General features: G+C 30.7%; 1 protein-coding gene and 1 long non-coding RNA gene across 2 annotated transcripts in view; both read left to right on the top strand.

Moving 5' to 3' along the window:
* The first annotated feature begins 1,627 nt into the window (after positions 1–1,627).
* The window catches only part of LOC139515941 (ubiquitin carboxyl-terminal hydrolase 7-like), a 33,256-nt gene continuing 11,548 nt past the window's right edge, over positions 1,628–23,335 (top strand). The window contains exons 1-9 of the mRNA XM_071305721.1: positions 1,628–1,745; positions 12,387–12,518; positions 12,792–12,855; positions 13,225–13,326; positions 13,634–13,733; positions 18,094–18,186; positions 19,990–20,057; positions 21,908–22,062; positions 22,629–22,796. Coding sequence (XP_071161822.1) covers positions 12,436–12,518; positions 12,792–12,855; positions 13,225–13,326; positions 13,634–13,733; positions 18,094–18,186; positions 19,990–20,057; positions 21,908–22,062; positions 22,629–22,796 — 833 coding nt within the window. The 5' untranslated portion in view covers positions 1,628–1,745; positions 12,387–12,435. The remainder of the gene's footprint in view (positions 1,746–12,386; positions 12,519–12,791; positions 12,856–13,224; positions 13,327–13,633; positions 13,734–18,093; positions 18,187–19,989; positions 20,058–21,907; positions 22,063–22,628; positions 22,797–23,335) is intronic.
* Positions 8,356–10,400, top strand: LOC139514805 (uncharacterized). Its single transcript, XR_011662711.1, has 3 exons — positions 8,356–8,860; positions 9,429–9,497; positions 10,034–10,400. It is a non-coding gene; the product is annotated as an uncharacterized lncRNA (long non-coding RNA).

Raw genomic sequence — 23,335 nt, 5'->3', positions numbered from 1 at the left:
ATTTATGAGTTTGAACAGTGGTATACTACTGTTGCCTTTATTTGTGATCTTGATACAGAATATTTATCAACAAGGTCTTGGTATCTTCCAATAAACTTTTTTAGAAAAAGGACGAGACGTTCTTTGATATAACCTTGGCACATTAACTTTCTGCTCCGACAATGTATAGGCTTATCAATTAAAAGATACGTTTCTGAAATACGAAAACAACAGAAATTGGCCTATTGGGTTAATAAGTTCTACTACACAAATACTTCGATAAAAAGCAGCAATCTAGATTTTGATAAAATAGTGTAATACATAGAAGTTGCATCTGTAACATTATCATTTCGTTAGGTATGATCATTCAATTATCTCTATGGAAATAAAAATAAACTTATCTTGCATACATTCAGTAAATTGGTGTCAAACTACGACTAGTCCTTAGCTGTTGTCTATATAATTTTGTTTGAAGAATTTTGTGGTAGGTTTGTTTGTTATTCTGTAAAAACTAATTTTCTGAATGCTATATGTATTTTTTTTTATGAAGTGAACTCCTTTAAAAACTAAGCTTATATTGCCCTTTAATTTATTAAACATATATTTAGATTTCTGATTTTAGGCCCAGTTTTTAAGTTGGTCCAAATCTGGGTTAAAAATTAAACTGTAATTTCAACATAAATTGAATGTATATATATAGGGTTCTTTGAAATGCTGAATCTAAACCTGTATTTATTTCCATTATTAATTAGATAATACCACATTGAGGTCTAAAGGTTCCCAAATTAAAAAAAAAAAGAATTCTTGGAGATCTTTGATATGCTGATTCTAACAATGTTTTATACATTTTGAGTTATTTCCCTTTGGACAAAAAAAATATATAGATAAAATTAAAATGTGTTTCATGTAGTCTCCTTTATCAAATTGGTCCACATTGAGGTCAAACAAACTCATCATAGGTACCAGGATTAAAATTTATAATTACGCCAGACGCGCGTTTCGTCTCAAAAAGACTCACCAGTGACGCTCGAATCAATGCAAAAGGGTCCTAAATTAACCTTTTGTTTGATTTCATCAAAAATATAATTCTTGGGGTTCTTTGATATCAATTCTTTGACCACATTCATTGTGTGTCACAAACCTATGCTGTGTCAAATATTCAATCACAATCCAAATTCAGAGCTGTTTTAAGCTTATATATAGTGTCCATACTTGCTAAACTGTCCAGGGTTCCACCTCTGCAGGAAAATCCGATTTGCTGTCACTCTGACAGCCTCTAATTATTATTTCCCGTTATTTTTCACAAGCTGTAGTTGACGGACCCAAGTTCTTTGTGCAACGAGCCGGAAATAATTTGTCTCAGAATTACACATTAACACAGTCTAAGGATAACATATTTCTGACACCACTTACTTTGAATCAAAATGTTATCTATTCATTTTAGTTTTCTGTTTATTACAGAAAAGTGCATTTTATTTGTTTTGCAATAACCTACTATTGACTGCTGTACCCCTATTTTTGAAACTTTTACCTATTATGTCTGTTCGTTTTTGTACACACATCGTTGTCAATATAATGGAATTTGTACGACTGGCATACAATTGAATGGTTTAGCAAGCTATAAAACTAGGGTTAATCTACCATATAATCTCTGGGCTTCTAGATGTAACAATTATCAAGATTGATTCCAAGGTAGTTCTGAAAGAGATAAAGAATGAAACCACATGTCAGACTGTAAAAGGGGGGAACGCCGGTAATACCAATGGGTAAGTTACATTTAATAGCCCCCTTTTTGTTTTTTTAAAAACCAACATAATTGTTAGTAAAATTGTCATGTTACAAAATGTGAAGATAGTTATCTCAGACCATACCCTTAATTTTTATAATTAACTGTTTAAAAAAGAAGCTTAATTATCAGAAGCATTAACATGTAATAAATTGTTAACATAGTTATCTCAGACCAGACCCTTATCTTTTATAAATTTGGTGTAGTAATATACTGGTTTAGTTGGTACCTTAGGTAAATCACCTAACAATAAACATTTACCATCATAATGAAAAACATTATTTGCAGTTACAAAATGTATAACACATGAATAAAACAGTTGAATATTAAAATTATTTTAGAATACAACTTACCCGTATATAAATTCATCTGATATGAAGAAATACTAAGAGAACTACACTTATTGATTATTTACCGGTTGAAAAACCAAGCATACAATCTTAAAAAAAAGAGAGAGAATTAAGATAACAAACAAAGGGTGTCACATTAAAAATTCCTATAACTAATATGACAGACTAGCTGAACAATCAATTTAAAACTGCAGTGACAGTTAGTGCTAAAATTATACCAATACTACATCTTGGTACAAACCACCAAAAAATCCTGATTCAAGGTATTATATCCAATTGTTTTAAGGTTATTTGATGATTTGAGGTAAAACACAATCACAAAACCACATCAAGAAATCTTTCCGAAATCAAGACATTTAGACTTTTGCGCGGACATTTGAACTTGATATCGATTTTTGTCCCCCTTTAAAGTAATTTATTGTTCCATTAAACTATTTATAGAATATGCAACTACATATATTGTGTTCTCTTTTTTTAGCTCACCTGACCTGAAAGGTCAAGTGAGCTTTTGTCATCACTTGGCGTCCGTTGTCCGTTGTCCGGCGTCCTGCGTCCTGCGTCCGTCGTTCGTCGTCCGCAAACTTTTACAAAAATCTTCTACTCTGAAACTACTGGGCCAAATTTAACCAAACTTGGCAACAATCATCCTTATGGTATCTAGTTTAAAAAATGTGTTTGATGACCTGGCCATCCAACCAAGATGGCCGCCATGGCTAAAAATAGAACACAGGGGTAAAATGTATATTTTGGCTTATATCTTTGAAACCAAAGCATTTAGAGCAAATCTGACACGGGGTAAAATTGTTGATCAGGTCAAGATCAATCTGACTTGAAATTCTCAGACGAATCGGACAACCTGTTGTTGGATTGCTACCCCTGAAATGGTTATTTTAACATTATTTTGCAGTTTTTATACGACCGCAAAAATTGAAAATTTGTTGGTCGTATATTGGTATCACGTTGGCGTCGTCGTCGTCGTCGTCGTCGTCGTCCGAATACTTTTAGTTTTCGCACTCTAACTTTAGTAAAAGTGAATAGAAATCTATAAAATTTTAACACAAGGTTTATGACCACAAAAGGAAGGTTGAGATTGATTTTGGGAGTTTTGGTCCCAACGTTTTAGGAATTAGTGGCCAAAAAGGGCCCAAATAAGCATTTTCTTGGTTTTCGCACTATAACTTTAGTTTAAGTAAATAGATATCTATGAAATTTTGACACAAGGTTTATGACCACAAAAGGAAGGTTGTGGTTGATTTTGGGAGTTTTGGTCCCAACAGTTTAGGAATAAGGGGCCAAAGGGTCCAAAATTGAACTTTGTTTGATATGATCAAAAATTGAATAATTGGGGTTCTTTGATATGCCAAATGTAACTGTGTATGTAGATTCTTAATTTTTGGTCCCGTTTTCAAATTGGTCTACATTAAAGTCCAAAGGGTCAAAAATTAAACTAAGTTTTGATTTTAACAAAAATTGAATTCTTGGTCTTTTTTGATATGCTGAATCTAAACATGTACTTAGATTTTGATTATGGGCCCAGTTTTCAAGTTGGTTCAAATCAGGATCCAAAATTATTATATTAAGTACTGTGCAATAGCAAGAAATTTTCAATTGCACAGTATTCAGCAATAGTAAGAAATCTTCAATTGCACAATATTGTGCAATAGCAAGACATTTTCAATTACACAGTATTGCGCAATAGCAAGAAATCTTCAATTGCACAGTATTGTGCAATAGCAAATATTTTCTATTGCACAGTATTGAGCAATAGCAAGAAATATCTAATTGCACAATATTGTGCAATAGCAAGAAATTTCAATTGGAGTTATCTTTATTTGTCCAGAATAGTAGTTGAATCAACTTAAATCATTGTTTTATACAATACTAGAACACACCCATGATATCGCGGGTCCGTGATTGAATTATAGTATATAACTATGCCCAAGCTTTATTTTAGTATTAGTATTGTCATCTGATAAAGTCATGCCGATTATAAGATACACAGTTTTCTCTGCTTTCAAATCTTTCTGTTTGAACCTGTCGAACTGGAACTTATCAGTTATTGGTAATATTAATTATTTCGAAAACAAAAGGTCCTGGAATGGAGTATTTTTTAATCAACAGCATTTCCTATATTAGTTATATAGTTATATAAAGTTGAATTCTTTGATTAGCTGTCTTACGTCATGCCCGCTAACAAATTGAAAACTGTACCTTTATTTTTTTAATTTTATTTTCAGGGACAGATTTATAAGTATTCGTATTGTTATACATAGAATGTCTTACTGATTAAAATACTACAATAGGTAGCAATTTGACAATTTAGTAGTGTCAACCCTGTGATTATGACCCGTGTAAATAGCATATTAATCATGAATACACCGTTTGGTTGTGCGCCTGTCAGATGCGGAACATACAGATAAGGTAATAGGTAACAGGTGAATATGCTATTGGTATCGGTATCGGACTCGACCCGGAACTTCTTAATTATTGGCAATATTAATTACGTGGAAAACAAAAGGGCCTGGAGTGGTGTAATTTTTAATCTACACCTTTGTACTATATTAGTTATATACAAAGTTGAATTCTTTGATTCGTCGTTTTTACGTGATGACGGCTGACAAATTGGACCTCGTTTTTTTAGTATTATAGATACAATGTATATTCACTTTTACTACCAACTGATAAATTAAAACAATCTTTACCATTCAGTGATAACAAGCACTTTTTTACATTTTAATATGTATTTAAATGAGTAGTTATTGTTTTAACTCCATTAGAAATTTGAATTGAGTTCAGTTTTGGAAAGGGGGATGTTAAAAAAGTAGGGGGGGGGGGGGGGAGGTCAATTTTTTTCATTTCAGATTTCATAAATAAAAAGAAAATTTCTTCAAACATTCATGATTTTTTGAGAGGATTAATATTCAACAGCATAATGCATTGCTCAAAGGCAAAATTTTTTTTAAGTTCATTAGACCACATTCATCCTGTGTCAGAAACCTATGCTGTGTCAACTATTTAATCACAATCCAAATTTAGAACTGAATCCAGCTTGAATGTTGTGTCCATACTTGTCCCAACTGTTCAGGTTTCAACCTCTGCGGTCGTATAAAGCTGCGCCCTGCGGAGCATCTGGTTGGTTATTATCTTGAATACTATTATAGATAGAGATAAACTGTAAACAGCAATAATGTTCAACAAAATAAGACCTACAAATAAGTCAACATTACCAAAATTGTCAGTCAACCCCTTAAGGAGTAATTGCCCTTTATAGTCAATTTTAACAACTTTTTCGTCATTTTTTTGTAACTTGCACAAAAATCTTCTTCTCTGAAACTACTGGGCCAAATTTAAACTAACTTGACCACAATCATAATTGTGTTATATAGTTTTAAAAATGTGTCCGATGACCCCACCTACCAAACAAAATGGCCGACATGGCTAAAATTAGAACATAGTGGTAAAATGCAGTTTTTGCTTTAAATCTATGAAACTATGAATTTAGGGCAAATCTTTCAAGATTTAAATGTCCGTCAGAATAAGATATATCCCCTTACAAATTTTCAGATGAATCCCACAATCCGTTGTTGGGTTGTTGCCCTAAAATTGTTAATTTTAAGGAAATTTTGCAGTTTTTGGTTATTATCTTGAATACTATTATAGATAGAGATAAACTGTAAACAGCAACAATGTTCAGCAAAGTAAGATCTACAAACAAGTCAAACATGACCAAAATTGTCAGAGAACCACTTAAGGAGTTATTGTCCTTTATAGTCAATATTGAACAACTTTTCGTCATTTATGTAACTTGTACAAAAATCTTCTTTTCTAAAACTATGGGCCAAATTAAACCAAACTTGGCCACAATCATTACTAGGGTATCTATTTAAAAAAAGTGTCTAATGACCCCACCCCGCCTACCAACCAAGATGGCAGACATCAGTAAATACAGTAACAGGTGAGCGACACAGGCTCTTGAGAGCCTCTAGTTGATTGAAGTATAAGACAAATATTTGTTTTGGTGATACTTGTATTTTATATTTGCATTATTTGGAATTTTGTATGAAGGTAACTGATTTTGAAGTAAAAGTTAGGGTGACATTTGGGAAAACAATTTTTTAAGTATAAGTTTTTGGTGCTTTCTTTTAAATCAACTCGTAACAATCTTTCTAAAATTGTCAGTAAATATATTTTGAAATTATTAAGGAACTAAGATTTTAACTCCCTGAGGCAAAGTTGACCTTAGATGGATATAGATATTATTTATAGGGTCTTTTTGATCATTTAGCATGTTTAGCATTACAACTGTTTAAGGTTTATTACATCCTTGGCTTTTAAATATTCGGCTTTGAGCGTTCCTGATGAAGGTGAAAGCGCGTCGGACGCATGGAATTTATAAAGTATTGTAATTTTAACACATATTTTTCATGCATTTTTAAAAACACAGATAAAGCTACCCATATAGAAAAATGACAATACAAAACCCTTATGAAACAGATCACTAGAGGAGGTCGGCACATTTGACTTAGTTTATCATGTACTATACAAATGCAATCAAGATTTTGTTAAATGAAAACAATGAGTTTTGTTTTTTTTGCTTTCACACCATTATCAAAGCTTTTACACAGTTACATTAACCCTATCTGACTGGTTTTTTTTACTGCAAAAGACTGTCTTTAGAATTATCAAAATATTTAAAGGAAACTATCAAATTTTTCCATTTCGAGCATCACCTTTTTTTATTTTGAAAACTAGAATAAAAAGATAGTTATTATAACCAGAACGGTATTCAGCAGTAGAAATTCTAGAAAAATGGCAATATTACTTAAAACAAGTATTAGTTTCATGTAGAAGTGCATGGCAGGTTTTGAACAACGTTTACTATTTATTTCACATTTTGATCTACAATTAGGAAATTAATCAGTAAAACTTCAATAAAAAATACACTACAGCATCGTTGACAGATCCATCTGTCTATCCATGAACAAAAATTAATGAATTAAAAAATTCTTTATAAAAATGTTTAAAAAATCATTGATCCTTCAAAATTAAAATTCTATAAGAATGGTCTGAATAGCTAAAAATTGATTGACTGGGTCACAGCATCAATGATGGTTTAATCATTTAAGGATCAGCTGTCCTCTCTGCAAAAGCTTGCGTATATTTTTTGACATCTAAATAGATCATAACCACATTATCTCAATAGTGTTCACATATTTGAAAAAATAAAATTAAAGCTTAATTAATTTTAGTGCTCTGCATCGCCCATAAAATGTTTTGTTATACACACACCAATCATTGTTTACTGAAATCAGTTTGTCAATGAGTAGTTTTCATATTTTATTGATTTTTTTTGTTGCTTAAAATATCTCATTCCCAGTATTGAACCTAGATGACAAATTTTTATTAGATGCTTAACGTTTAAATATTAGTTTATGAAATTTATAACGTGTTGTTTGAATTTTTTACAGCGCTGGGTCGATACCTAGTCTATCAGTCTCCGAAGGTATCATCAGCTCAGTAGTCAGTACTTTAGTAATGACATGATTTATAACAAACCTTTCTAAAAAACGTCCGTTAATAAATTTAGAAATTATAAGAAACGAAGGTTCCGTATGAGAATATTAGGAGGATTCCGCTTAAAAATAGCAGGAATCCAGGCGGAATCCACCTAAAGATTAAGACTTATAGACGGCATTAAGGCGGACATGGAATATTGAACAAAATCCGCCTGAAGTATCGAAGACCTTAGGCGAAATATTTACTACTTTCCTGTTGAGTTAACAGGATTTCTCTAGTAAAAGAAATATCATAGACGGAATGCTGGACTTAGTATATTTGTTCAAGTTTCTTAGGAGGAAATTGGACTTGAAAGATTTTGTTCAAATTTATCAGGCGGGAATTGTACTTCGAAATTTTTTCTAACTTTTGAGGCAGAATTGTTCTTTTAATTTTTTTTTCAAATGAAAATGTATCATTACTGATGAGAGAGTGCATGGTGATTATTTTGGCAATAAAGCCCGTATTTGTACCCCCCTGATATCCAACATATATTTAAAGAGACTTAAAGATGGCATATTAAATTCAATTAAATTTAAATTGTGATAGCATTGTGAGGTAATTAAAATATAACTTTATGTTATGTGTTGCTATTTATATACATTTAAACATATAAAAAGTGACTAGAATATATATATTTATTTCACTAACAGTATTTCCATGCACTCTCTTTCTTATCAATTAGTGATAGAAATGTTATGTAGGTCCCCCATCTGTTTCCCATTTGCCTCTGTGAAATGGACAGGAAATGATATGTACACACTCAAGAGTTGGGGCCTAATGAAGGAGACCACATTGCTTTGTACATTTCTCTTAAATTTCTACAGTCCAAAATATAAAAATAATAGATAAAAATTGGTGAATATTATTTATTTATCATTATATTTATCAAATATTTAAGATTTAGGTAATTAATAGTATGATTAGGGAAACATTTCAAGGAATCAAACAACTCCCAAAATAACCCCAACACTGGTCAGATTCAAAATTTGAACTTGCAGACATTACAAGAAAAGATGTCTTATTTATCTTGACCAAAATATGAATTTTACCATGGATGTAGAGTTGTGGACTAAAAAGAGCCAAAGTATTCTATTAACATTAAAAAGTGCAGATGTATTCTTCTGATGACATGACTATTTGATTTGTGAAGATTGATGTTTTCATATATTTTGGATTGAATCTTCTGGTAAGTACAAATTATGAATATAAGTATTTCAACCTTTTTGAATATAATAAAATATGAAAGTGCTATTTCCTTCAAATAACTTGTGACATATATAAGTACCGTGCAGGATCAAGAAAATAACTATACAAGACCATGCATTTTTTGCATAATTACATCATGTACATAATTCTTGTGGTATTGTGTATGACAAAAGACTTATATCTTTAAGACAATCTGTTTTATAAGATATTATTCAATAGTAGTTTTGGCAAAATTGGAGATCTGTTGTATGACTGTAATAGTTAAATATGTATATAGACATCTATTTCGAAAAATCAAAAAGTGTTATCTTTTAAAATTAGTACATATGTACTCAATTATCATGATTATGGATCAAATTTAAGATTTTAAAAATGGCAAGACATACATTTTGTACATGTAAATGCGGGCCTATGATGTTAAAGTAAAATAAAAGACCAATACTACATGTACTAATCAAAGTAAAGAATAACCTATACACTTCATGCACAGAATATGTAATAATTATTTTGTTTAATTGTAATGAGACAATTTTTTTTATATATTTCAGAACTGGTGAAACAAAAGAAAATTGTTTTCTGATAGGACTGAAGAATGGACACATTCAATCAGACTTGGAGTAAGTAGTTTTATATAAAAGAAATCCTTATGAATGCTTTTTAAGTAATTTTTGCACATATTGGATTTTCAAAACATTTTGAAAAAAATCAAAAGTTGTAAAACCATCTGTAATATTTTTTTGATATAAACATGATATATATCTTTAAAATTAGCAAATTGAAAAAAGGGTTACAGCCCACAGGTCTTATTTTATTGAGAAAATCCACAAAACAGGTCATAGTAAATTCATTATAATTATCTGCCCTTGATTTTACAAAGATTTTTTTCTAAAAATATAATTACTCTTTAAAACATGCTTAACATCTTATTTTCCATAGTTCAATCTTATAATTTCAAGTTTTGGATGTTTCTGTTGTATTTTGAATGATATATGGTAAAAATAGTAAATTCAAGTCAGTATGTCAAAATGAAGGAAAACCTAACCTACTAAGGCAGCTCACAATTTACCTGTATAACATAGAGGAATTTGTCAAATTCCTTTTAGTTAAACCAATAATGCATGGTAATTTTAATTTATGTCCTCATTTTTTTCAGGTTATGTTACTGCTTGGTGCACAAAACACAACAGATCCATGCAAGATGGTCATATCAATGATGCTGTTACAGAGCAAATCAGTTATGCACGAAATAAATTCAGGAACTTGTGATAATACTTTATATTCAAAGAACACTGAATAAAACCTTAAAAATATGACTAATAACTGAAATTGTGAAGAACTAAACATGTCAAAATGATACATACATGTATAGTAATTTGTAGTTGCATAAATACATTCGATCAAGTTTGATAACAATTTTAGCATTTTATTGTATGAAGGCCTAGTTTTTCATCGCAAGAAGGCATGGAAGTGGTAAAAACCTGAATTTTTGGAATGAAAAATCCTTTCATGGAAGGCAGAATTTTTTCATATTCTTAAGGCGGATTTTTTCATATTCTAAGGCGGATTTTTTTTCGAAGTCTGATATATTTTCCGTTTCATTAGGCGGATATATTTTCCGTTTCTTTAGGCGGATATATTTTCCGTCTCTTAAGGCATATATTTTCCGTCTCTTTAGGCGTATATATTTTTGAGAAAAACATTTTTATACGACCGCAAAAATTTTAATTTTTCGTCGTATATTGCTATCACGTTGGCGTCGTCGTCGTCGTCTTGCGTCGTCGTCGTCCGAATACTTTTAGTTTTCGCACTCTTATTTTAGTAAAAGTGAATAGAAATCGATGACATTTTGACACAATGTTTATGACCACAAAAGGAAGTTTGGGATGGATTTTGGGAGTTTTGGTCCCAAGATTTTAGGAATTAGGGGCCAAAAAGGGCCAAAATAAGCATTTTCTTGGTTTTCGCACTATAACTTTAGTATAAGTAAATAGAAATCTATGAAATTTAAACACAAGGTTTATGACCATAAAAGGAAGGTTGGTATTGATTTTGGGAGTTTTGGTCCCAACAGAATAAGGGGCCCAAAGGGTCCAAAATTAAACTTTGTTTGATTTCATCAAAATTGAATAATTGGGGTTCTTTGATATGCCAATCTAACTGTCATGACTGTGTATGTAGATTCTTAACTTTTGGTCCCGTTTTCAAATTGGTCTACATTAAGGTCCAAAGGGTCCAAAATTAAACTTAGTTTGATTTTGACAAAAAATGAATCAGTTAGGTTCTTTGATATGCTGAATCTAAAAATGTACTTAGATTCTTGATTATTGGCCCAGTTTTCGAGTTGGTCCAAATCGGGGTCCAAAATTAAACTTTGTTTGATTTCATCAAAAATTGAATAAATGATGTTCTTTGATATACCAAATCTAACTGTGTATGTAGATTCTTAATTTTTGGTCCCGTTTTCAAATTGGTCTACATTAAAGTCCAAAGGGTCCAAAATTAAACTAAGTTTGATTTTAACAAAAATTGAATTTTTGGGCTTTTTTTATATGCTGAATCTAAACATGTACTTAGATTTTTGTTTATGGGCCCAGTTTTCAAGTTGGTTCAAATCAGGATCCAAAATTATTATATTAAGTATTGTGCATTAGCAAGTCTTTTCAATTGCACAGTATTGCGCAATGGCAAGAAATATCTAATTGCACAATATTGTGAAATAGCAAAAAATTTACAATTGCTCAGTATTGCGCAAGAGCAAGAAATCTTCAATTGCACAGTATTGTGCAATAGCAAATATTTTCAATTGCAGAGTATTGCGCAATAGCCTGAAGTATCTTATTGCACAATATTGTGCAATAGCAAGAAATTTTCAATTGATTGCAGTTATCTTTCTTTGTCCAGAATAGTAGTTGAGTCAACTTAAATCATTGTTTTATACAATATATAATGTATATTCACTTTTACTACCAACTGATAAATTAAAACAATCTTTACCATTCAGTGATAACAAGCACCTTTTGTTACATTTTAATATTTTATGATGTATTTAAATGAATAGTTATTGTTGCCAACTCCATTAGAAATTTGAATTGAGATCAGCTTTGAAAAAAGGGAAAGGAGGATGTGAAAAAAAAATGAGGGGGGGGTTAAATTTTTCTCATTTCAGATTTCATAAATAAAAAGATAATTTCTTCAAACATTTTTTTGAGAGGATTAATATTCAACAGCATAGTGAATTGCTCAAAGGCAAACAAATAAATTTTAAGTTCATTAGACCAAATTCATTCTGTGTCAGAAACCTATGTTGTGTCAACTATTTAATCACAAACCAAATTTAGAGCTGTATCCAGCTTGAATGTTGTGTCCATACTTGCCCCAACCGTTCAGGGTTCAACCTCTGCGGTCGTATAAAGCTGCGCCCTTCGTAGCATCTGGTTAGAAGTGTGCTTATTTTTTTTGTGCCATATCTACATGATATTTTAATTCATTTGAATGTTAATTTGTAGGAGACTAGAAGCACAGAAGAGAAAAGAGCGAACAGAAGCACATTTATATATGAACATTCAGGTTGTGACTGATGATAATTTTAATGGACATCAGGGAAATGATCTCTTTGATGGTGATAAAATTAATTTTAGGTAAGTTTGCTTTAGAAAATTTTTAAATTGTTATATTTGGTAAAACTTACATCTGAAGAAGGTGAATATTTAGAAAAAAAATAATTTGTTCAAGCTGATATTAAGACAGCAAACACTTTATGATGAAATGATTAAATATTGTTATTTGGATTGGAATCTGTATTAGTTTTGCAATCCTTTATTTTTTTGTATAGCAAAGTGCTAAAAAAAAGAAGAATCCAAAATGTTCTGTATATATATATTTATTAAGTATGAGTGTTTGATCTATTTCAGAAACTTTAAAGTTAAAAAATCATCCACAGTTTTAGAATTTATGCACATGTTAGCAGATAATATGGTAAGTTTTAAGGTATATCATTGTGTTGTATCAGAATTTCAAACAAGGGATTACTTGCAATAATCAACATCCTATGATTCAGCAATAAGACTTGTGTATTAGAATAAATTAAGGCTTGTGTAAAATCTTGACCAGCATTTCATAGTGTGAAAATTATTATATTTTGTGGTGTTAAACCTTTTGGGGAAGGGGAAACATATTGTTTTATTCTATTTTTTGTTTGTTCTATACTACTTTGTGTGCCAGAATATTTTCAACTTCTTCATTTGACATTGTGCTATGAACTTTCATGACCTACATTTGAAGTTTTATATTATTATAAGAAATTTATCCTTCAGGTCTTGATATTGGTATTGTTATTATTTACAGAAATACCCGGTTACACAGATACGGCCTTGGCCTTTCCAATTTCGTCCGAATCAAACTTACCGACCTACGTTACTGGATTTAGAAGCTAATCTTAATAAAACTGTAAGTGAAATTCTTGCAGTGTTTATATGTTGTGTATATAATATTTGCAAATAGTACTTGTGCATTTTGATTTTAAAAAGATGGAAAAGAAAGAATGAAGAAGAAAAGATTTGCAATCAGAAAATCAAAATTTCAACATTTTAATTGTCAGCTTTATATAATAAGGGTTATTGATTTATATGGAAGTATTGCTTTGTACTAAAAGAACTTTGAATATTGTTAGCTTAACATTGATAACAACTAATAGTGTTTCTCATTACTGATAAATAACATAAAATGTACTTATGTGTGTATGTTTTTATTATAGGTTCTTGATGTTGCTGATAATGAAAATCCATGGACAGTATTTGTAGAAACATTAAACCCTGAGACTGGTTTAAAAGAACTGCCACAGTTTGATAAAGATAGTATGTATAGCCAAAGTTGCTATAGGAAATGTTAAATCAATGAAAAATGAAAAAAAACTATGCTTTTAGCACAATATTTAATTTGATAGCTTATGAAGGTTATCTATACAAATGCATACCCTCTTGTAAAATGCATATTGAACATATTTAACGATTCATGCTGAATAAAGCATATATAACATATCTAATGGATCATGTTGTATAAATGAATTAGGCTTTTCGAACATATCTAATGGATCATGTTGTATAAATGAAGTATGCTTTTTAAACTTATCTAATGGATAGTGAGTTAAGCACAGAAAACACATCTAATGGATAGTGTTGTATACATGTAAATGAATTATGCATATAAAACATATCTAATGAATCATGTTGTATAAATAAATTATGTATATAAAACATATTTAATGGATAGTGTTGTATAAACAAATTAGGCATATAAAACATTTAATGGATCATGTTGTATAAAAGAATCAGGCATATAAAACATATCAAATAGATAGTGTTGTGTAAATGAATTATGCATATAAAACACTTCAAATGAATAGTGTTGTATAAATAAATTATGCATATAAAACACATCAAATGGATAGTGTTGTATAAATGAATTATGCATATAAAACACATCAAATGGATCCTGTTGTATAAATGGATTATGCATATGAAACACATCAAATGGATTATGCATATAAAACACCTATCTGATGGATAGTGTATAAATGAAACGAAAAGCAAGAATAATTAAAAACCAATTGTTCAAAGAACAATTGAAGGTCTTTCCACAAGTAGAGATCTATTTTATTATCAAAATATAAAAAATCAATCTAAAATGTCAGTTCCTATGGCTTTATAATGTATAAATATGAATTCAAAGCAAAGGTCAAAATCTAGACCGTGCAAATTACCTATGACCTTGACCTTAATTTCAAGGTCATAAACCAAGGATCTCAAATCAAAAGACCCTAGGTCTTTATTAAGTATGGTTAATGAGTTATATCACTTTACGCATAATTCTAAATATAAGATGGGTGAAAACTCCTAATTATTGTTTACGCACCTTTCAACCAAAATTTATATGTAACGGCATGTCGCAACTAACAATTTAGTGAAAATAAGATGTTGATATGTTATAAGGATTTTGAAATTAGTAATAATAAGCCAAAATAAAAATTTAGAATATGACCTTGACCTTTGACCATGACCTAATTTTATTTTTTATGGACCAAGGATCTCAAATGAAAAGACCCTAGGTCTCTATCACTTATGGTTTACCAGTTAGAAATGCAAATTACTTATATCAAATACATAAGGGGGAATAACTCTTATATGGAGTCTCCGGATAGCTTCGGTCAAAACTAAACTCCTAATCCTGAAGATGTAACGAGCAATTTGGTAAAATAAATTTGTCGTAATCTTTTACGGTTGCGAAGGAGTAGTGGACACAAGAAAAACAGTGTTTAGGGAGATAACTCTTACAACGCAAAGTATTTAATTACACGGTTGTCACTTTTAAAGCGTATAAACTATACGATATCATATTCCAAATATCTAAGCGACATCTTTTGAAACAACAAAATTACGTAAGAAAAAAATTAGGCGGAAGAAAAAAAATAATAATAATTAAAAACCAATTGTTCAAAGAACAATTGAAGGTCTTTCCACAAGTAAAGATCTATTTTATTATCAAAATATTAAAAATCAATCAAAAATGTCAGTTCCTATGACTTTATAATGTATAAATATGAATTTAAAGCAAAGGTCAAAATCTAGAACTTCCTATTTACCTTTGACCTTGACCTCAATTTCAAGGTCACCAACCAAGGACCTCAAATAAAAATACCCTAGGTCTGTAATATGTATGGTTAATGAGTTATATCACTTTAGGCATGATTTTAAATATAAGATGGGCGAAAACTCTCATTTATTGTTAACGCACCCTTCCAACCAAAATTTATAAGTTACAACATGTCGCAACTAACAATTTAGTAAAAATAATTTGTCGATATCTTTTAAGGTTTTCGAAAATAAGGGAAAATTAGCCAAAATCAAAATTTAGAATATGACCTTGACCTTTGACCTTGACCTCATTTTCAATTTTTTGGACCAAGGACCTGAAATCTAAAGACCCGTGGTCTCTATCACTTATAGTTTACCATTTAGAAATGCATATCACTTAATTCAAATGAAAATGGGGAATAACTCTCATATGGAGTCTCCGTAAAGCTTCGGTCCAAATGAATATCCTAATCCTTAAGATGTAACGAGCAATTTGGTAGAACAATTGTAGGTCTTTCCACTAGTAAAGATCTATTTTGATATTGAAATATGAAAAATCAGTTGAAAATATTAGTTCCTATGGCTTTATGATGTATTTATATGAATTTAAAGCAAAGGTCAAAATCTAGAACGTCGTATTAACCTATGACCTTGACCTAAATTTCAAGGTCACAAACCAAGGACCTTAAATCAAAAGACCCTAGGTCTTTAACATGTTTGGTTAATGAGTAATATCACTTTATGCATAATTCTAAATGTAAGATGGACAAAAACTCCCATTTCATGTATGCACACCCTTTCAACCAAAATATACAAGTAAGGACATGTTGCAACTAACAATTTATGAAAAATTTATTTGTCAATATGTCATACGGTATTTGAAAAGAAGTGAAAATAAGCCAAAATCAAAATTTAGAATATGACCTTGAACTTTGACCTTGACCTCATTTTCATTTTTTGGGACCAAAGATCTCAAATCAAAATACCCTAGGTCTCTATCAATTATGGTTTACCATTTAGAAATGCATAATACTTAATTCAAATGGAAAAGGGGGAATAACTCTCATATGGAGTTTCCGTAAAGCTTCGGTCCAAATGAATATCCTAATCCTGATGATGTAACGAGCAATTAGGTAAAATAATTTTGTCGTAATCTTTTACGGTTGCGAAGGAGTAGTGGCCACAAGAAAAACAGTGTTTGGGGAGATAACTCTTACAACGTAAAGTATTTTGTTACGCGGTTGTAAATTTTTAAAGCGTATAAACTATACAATATCATATTTCAAATATCTAAGCGACATCTTATGAAACAACAAAACTACGCAAGAAAAATAATAATAATCAGAACAAAATCAATAGGTCTTTCCACGGAAAAGTGGAAAGACCTAATTAAAAACCAATTGTTCAGAGAACAATTGACGGTCTTTCTACTAGTTACGATCTATTTTGATATTGAAATATGAAAAATCAGTTTAAAATGTTAGTTCCTATGGCTTTATAATGTATTAATATGAATTTAAAGCAAAGGTCAAAATCTAGAACGTCCTATTAACCTATGACCTTGACCTCGATTTTCAAGGTCACAAACCAAAGACCTTAAATCAAATGACCCTAGGTCTTTAATATGTTTGGTTAATGAGTAATATCACTTTACGCGTAATTCTAAATGTAAGATGGGCAAAAACTCTCATTTATTGTCTGTGCACCCTTTCAACAAAAATATACAAGTAAGGACATGTCGCAACTAACAATTTGTGAAAAATTATTTGTCGATATGTCATACGGTCTTTGAAAATAAGTGAAAATAAGCCAAAATCAAAATTTAGAATATGACCTTGACCTTTGACCTTGATTTCATTTTCATTTTTTTGGACCAAGGACCTCAAATCTGAAGACCCTAGGTCTCTATCACTTATTGTTTACTAGTTAGAAATGCATATCACTTGCATCAAATGAAAAAGGGGGAATAACTCTCATATGGAGTCTCCATATAGCTTTGGTCCAAATGAATATCCTTATCCTTAAGATGAAATGAGCAATTTGGTAAAATAAATTTGTCGTAATCATTTACGATTGCGAAGGAGTAGTGGCCACAAGAAAAACAGTGTTTGGGGAGATAACTCTTACAACGTAAAGTATTTTGTTACGCGGTTGTAAATTTTTAAAGCGTATAAAGTATACCATATTATATTCTAAATATCTAAGTGACATCTTATGAAACAACAAAGCTACGCAAGAAAAAAATTTAGGCGGAAGAAGAAAAATAATAATAATCACAACAAAATCAATAGGTCTTTCCACGGAAAGGTGGAAAGACCTAATAATCAGAACAAAACCTATAGGTCTTTCCACGGAAAAGTGGAAAGACCTAATAATCAGAACAAAAGCAATAAGTCTTTCCACGGAAAGGTGGAAAGACCTAATGAATCGATATTTGAATGCCAGTTTGAAATACGATTAAGTTGCATTCAGGGACTTAGACTTTTAAATGATTGTCAGTGCATACAACATCTTTTTATGATTTATATTCTAGAAATATGATGCACAAACTCTTTGTTTATTGAGATTATCTTTTAATCTACAGGTGATGTTCTGATATTTCTTAAACTTTATGATCCAAAGAGGAAAACAATATCCTTTTGTGGACATACGTGTGTTCCAATAACAGCTAAAACAGGTATTTTACAAATAGTGTTGATAATTTTATACAATAAGATATATGGGTCATTTTCAAAAAATGTCGAATTTTGAAATTGAAAAAATTATTAAAAGTTACTTATTCAAACAACCCTCTACATAAGCAAATCATAACAAACAGTACTTTAAGAACAACATATTAAAAGATGCAATCTTAATGATGTCATACAAGAATATGTTATAACATTTTTTGATCGGTGGTACATTATTTTGTCTATCCTGTTACCATTTTCAAAAGAAATTTTGGGTTATTAAGAAAAGGTTAAGATAAAATGTTAAGCTTGTTTTACGTAGACAATTAGATGGTTTTCAAGAGAATAAACTTCTATATATATTCATTCTGTAATATAATAGATAATTTGCCAATTTTCCAGGTTGTACTGAAAAATGCCTCTAAAAATTGGTTTTCAAAGGTTGTAAAAATTAGCACCAGTAATGCAAGTCTAAGATAGCAATTTATATTGTTCGGCATTTTTTCACCCTTTCAAATAAACCCAACATCAAGTAAATCCCTCATAAGTTAGTTTACTTTTCTCTATATTTCATTGGTAACAGGAACGTACGTTTCTGATATATTACTATATAAAAGTCTATCCTGTTACCTTTTTGTCTATCCTGTTACCGATATCAGTATTGCACCTGCGAATGCTTAATTGGGAAGATTAAGACGTTATAACCGGAAGATGACTTCAAACAACGAAATATTTCATTCGTTTTGCACCTATATGTTAAGATAAAAAAATTAACGACGTTTTTGTCTACAATTGTCTATGCTGTTACTGTAACCATAGCAACCATAGTAACAGGATAGACATAACAGGATAGACAAATTTCTTCGTTTTTGATTGCTGTTGTGAAATAACTACTCCCTTTGGAGAAGTGATTATGTTTTTCTATTGTGAATTTGGTTTCCAACACGTTATTGCACTTTTTACAAATATACTGTTGGTGTATTTAATCAAAATTGGTGGTAACAGCATAGACATAAAAAAAAGTACGCTATATTTTTTTCACTAAATGTCTTGAAATTTCTTTTCTCTACACTGTCGTTCAAGAAACGAGGCGTTTTAAATGTAAAGATTACTTTGCACTTTTGAAATCAACACTGACTGATTCAATATTCATAGGGAGATTAATTTCACGGCTGATATAAGTAGCGGTAACAGGAAAGACATGAACCTCCTGTACGCAGATTCAATTTAGTTTGTAGATAATATGTTACATACAGTGATATAGAAGCTACGAATTTTCGTTAGAATAATATTTAACGTTCTTAAAAAGTCTCTTTTGTAGATATCAAGGCGATCAGAAAATCGCAAAAAAATCATTTGAAATGTGTTTTTCTGACACTGTACGCAGACAAATACCCCCAAAATGGGTCTTAAATGCAGTTTAATCTTATCAAAATAGATGTAAGGTGTGTTTATTATTAATGTTCTGAATCACAAATCCGACAAGCTTTCATTTAAACCATTACAACTGAAATTTCCATTAGAAATAAAAAAAGTTAGCATGGGTGTACTGAAAATTCGACATTTTTTGAAAACGACCCATATATTGCTTAGAATCTTCTCTTTTTATGTGATATTTTACCGTATCTGTAATTTATAAACCTAGTTGATTTTTTATCTGTTATATAACAGACAACAAACAAGTTTTCTGAATTTAAATTTCAAGAAAGAATTGATAAATGATGAGAGTAAAAAGTATTTGGGCTGCATTTAAATGAAATGTTTCCAATATATGTAAAAGATTACATTTCAACTAATTTTGTTTATTACAGCGGAGTTGTTACCTGATTTATGTAGGAGAGCAGGCTTTCCTGTTGGTACACCACTGTTGCTGTTTGAGGTAACTTGTCTGATTCATACTAAATATAAACACTTAATTGATTCTCTTACAACAATAAATATATTATATACTACTGTTATTTATATTCATTAGAGCGTCATTCAACATATTTCATGGATGTTTTGATTTGAACTTCTTCTAGTGTATTATAAATGAAAACAAAAACAAATACAAACATTGAATAAAAAATCATGTTTTTGACTTCAACAAGTTTGTTTTTAGAAACACAGCATTTTAATGTATGATTGTGCATTCAGCTTCTTTTACTGTTTTCAGCTCACCTTTCCTAAAAGGAAATGTGAGCTTTTGCAATCACTTGGCGTCCGTCGTCGTCCGTCGTCGTCCTCGTAAACTATTTCAAAGATCTTCTCCTCTTAAACTACTGAAACAATTCAAACCAACCTTCATCTGATTGATTCCTAGGGTATCTAGAATAAAGTTTGTGTTTTAATATCCCATTTCATAAAAAAACATGGCCGCCATGGCTAAAAATAGAACATAGGGGTAAAATGCAGTTTTTGGCTTATAACTCAAAAACCAAAGCATTTAGAGCAAATTTAACATCGGGTAAAATTGTTAATCAGGTCAAAATCTAACTGCCTTCAAATTTTGAGATGAATCGGACAACCCGTTGATAAGTTGCTGTCCCTGAATTGGTAATTTTAAGGAAATTTTGCTGTTTTTGGTTATTATTTTGAATATTATCATAGAAAGAGATAAACTGTAAACAACAAACATGTTCAGCAGAGTAAGATCTACAAATAAGTCAACAGAACCAAAATGGTCTATTGACCCCTTTAGGAGTTATTGCCCTTTATAGTCAATTTTTAACCATTTTCGTAAATCTTAGTCATCTTTTACAAAAATCTGCTCCTCTGAAACTACTGGGCCAAATTAAACTAAACTTGGCCACAATCATCATTGGGGTATCTAGTTTAAAAATTATGTCTGGTGACCCGGCCAACCAACCAAGATGGCCGCTATGTTTAAAAATAGAACATAGGGATGAAATGTAGATTTTGGCTTATAACTCTGAAACCGGAGCCTTTAGAGCAAATCTGACATGGGGCGTAAAATTATTTATCAGGTCAAGATCTATCTGCCCTGAAATTTTCAGATGAATCTGACAACCCGTTGTTGGGTTGCTGCCCCTGAATTGGTAATTTTAAGGAAATTTTGCTGTTTTTGGTTATTATCTTGAATATTATTATAGATAGAGGTAAACTGTAAACATCAATAATGTTAAGCAAAGTAAGATTTACAAATAAGTCAACATGACGGAAATGGTCAATTGACCCCTGAGGAGTTATTGTCCTTTATAGTCAATTTTTAACAATTTTCATAAAATTTGTAAATTTTAACTAACATTTTCCACTGAAACTACTGGGCCAAGTTCATTATAGATAGAGATAATTGTAAGCAGCAAGAATGTTCAGCAAAGTAAGATGTACAAACACATCACCATCACCAAAACACAATTTTGTCATGAATCCTTTGTTTAATATTCACATAGACCAAGGTGAGCGACACAGGCTCTTTAAAGCCTCTAGTTCATAGTATTCTTTCAAACGTTAAGCATAAGATTTAAATTAATTCATTTTAAGTTAGATAACAGTGGTTTTGGACACTTTAATGGCCAGTCTGACCTATAAATTCTGTTGTTCTTATTCAACCATATAAAAGTTTATTGAAATTTAATACTGAAATTTCTAAAAGTTTATATACTCGCCATAAGCTGGATTTCTGTGGTCACATGTTAAGATGAATGTGTATAAAATTGGTCATATTTAAAAGTAGTTGAAAAATTAATATTTTGATTGAGCTGGTATTTAAATATAGTTCTTTTACAGGAAGTAAAACCATTTATGGTAGAGAGGATAGAAAGTCATGATTTACCTATAGAAAAATCTATAGAAGAGGTTATGGATGGTGATATTATTGTCTTTCAAAAAGATGGATTGGACATCTATCAGTATGACCTTCCTACTGCTAGGGATTATTTCAAGTATGTATTGTACAATTGTTGTTAATAGAAATGTTCCAAGACATTGCTACGAGAACCTGCGAAGTTGAGCTGTTGCCAAATTTGATACATCTTATATATTGAAACGCACTGTGCAACTTGATGTATATGTTTATCATTACTACAAAATTTTTAAAACTTGCAAATGATCTTAAAAGAAATAACTGACTGAAATTCATTGTCACATTCCATCTTGAGTGGAATAGCATAATTGTTAGCACATGTTTATACCCAAGGCCGAGGAAGGGGTTGGACTTATACTACTTTATCACTATTTGTTCTACCATGAATTTCTTTTTGATAAATTGCATTATTCTAGGAACTGTGAAAAGAGCTTGTGGCACATTTAAACATCCATGGCTCATCAACTCCCTTTTCAACAAATACTTATAGTAGTGATATCAGAAGTGAGCAGTAACTCACACAGTATATCTTTTTTTTTTATATATTTTGAAAGTGTAATGCAATGTATTGTTTGTCATAAGTATTTTGATATTTAAAGGTTTTCACTATTAATTCATATTACCGGTACATTTTCTATTTTTCAGAGACTTGTACTATAATATAGAAGTGATATTCTGTGATAAAGCAATCCCAAATGACCCAGGATTCTCATTAGATCTGTCTCTTAGAATGAACTATGAACAGATGGCAAATGCTGTTGCAACTTATTTACAAACTGATCCTTATTCACTACAGTTTTTCGAACCTCAGAGGTAAAGTTGAAGATTCTTTATATTGGGAAATACTGTTCAAATACATCAAATAGGCCTTTTTTGTTGGTTTAGAATTTGCATACAACTAGAAAATGTTGGATTGCATCTGAATATCAGATAATGACACAACATTCATGATTTCTTTTTTACCTTCAGATGTAAAAAGAATTATTTAGTTAGCTAACATTGTGAAAAAATCAAGTTTAAATTTTGCTCTTTTCATAATTGTGAAGATGTTGTACATTAAAATCTTAGATTTAATGTTTTTCATACCACATACTTGATGAATTTATTCAGAAAGAATCATGAATGTCTTGTCATTGTCATATTGTGTATGGATAAAACAGTTAATTCGGCTGTAATGACAATCAGTTCATGCTCCCAAAAATTGCAAAACAAAGTGTTCGCCCCAGGCCATTTTTGTGCTGCATTATTCACCGCCATCACATTTATACACTGCTATTGGACAGAGAGAAGCACTATTTATTATAGTGTGCTTACCTATTCAATTTTGATCATGTGATTACTTGGTTCAATTG

Source organism: Mytilus edulis, chromosome 3, assembly GCF_963676685.1.
Source record: "Mytilus edulis chromosome 3, xbMytEdul2.2, whole genome shotgun sequence".
Classification (NCBI taxonomy): Eukaryota; Metazoa; Mollusca; class Bivalvia; order Mytilida; family Mytilidae; genus Mytilus; species Mytilus edulis.
Note: the sequence above shows the minus strand (reverse complement) of the source record. Positions and strands in the feature narration are given on the sequence as shown.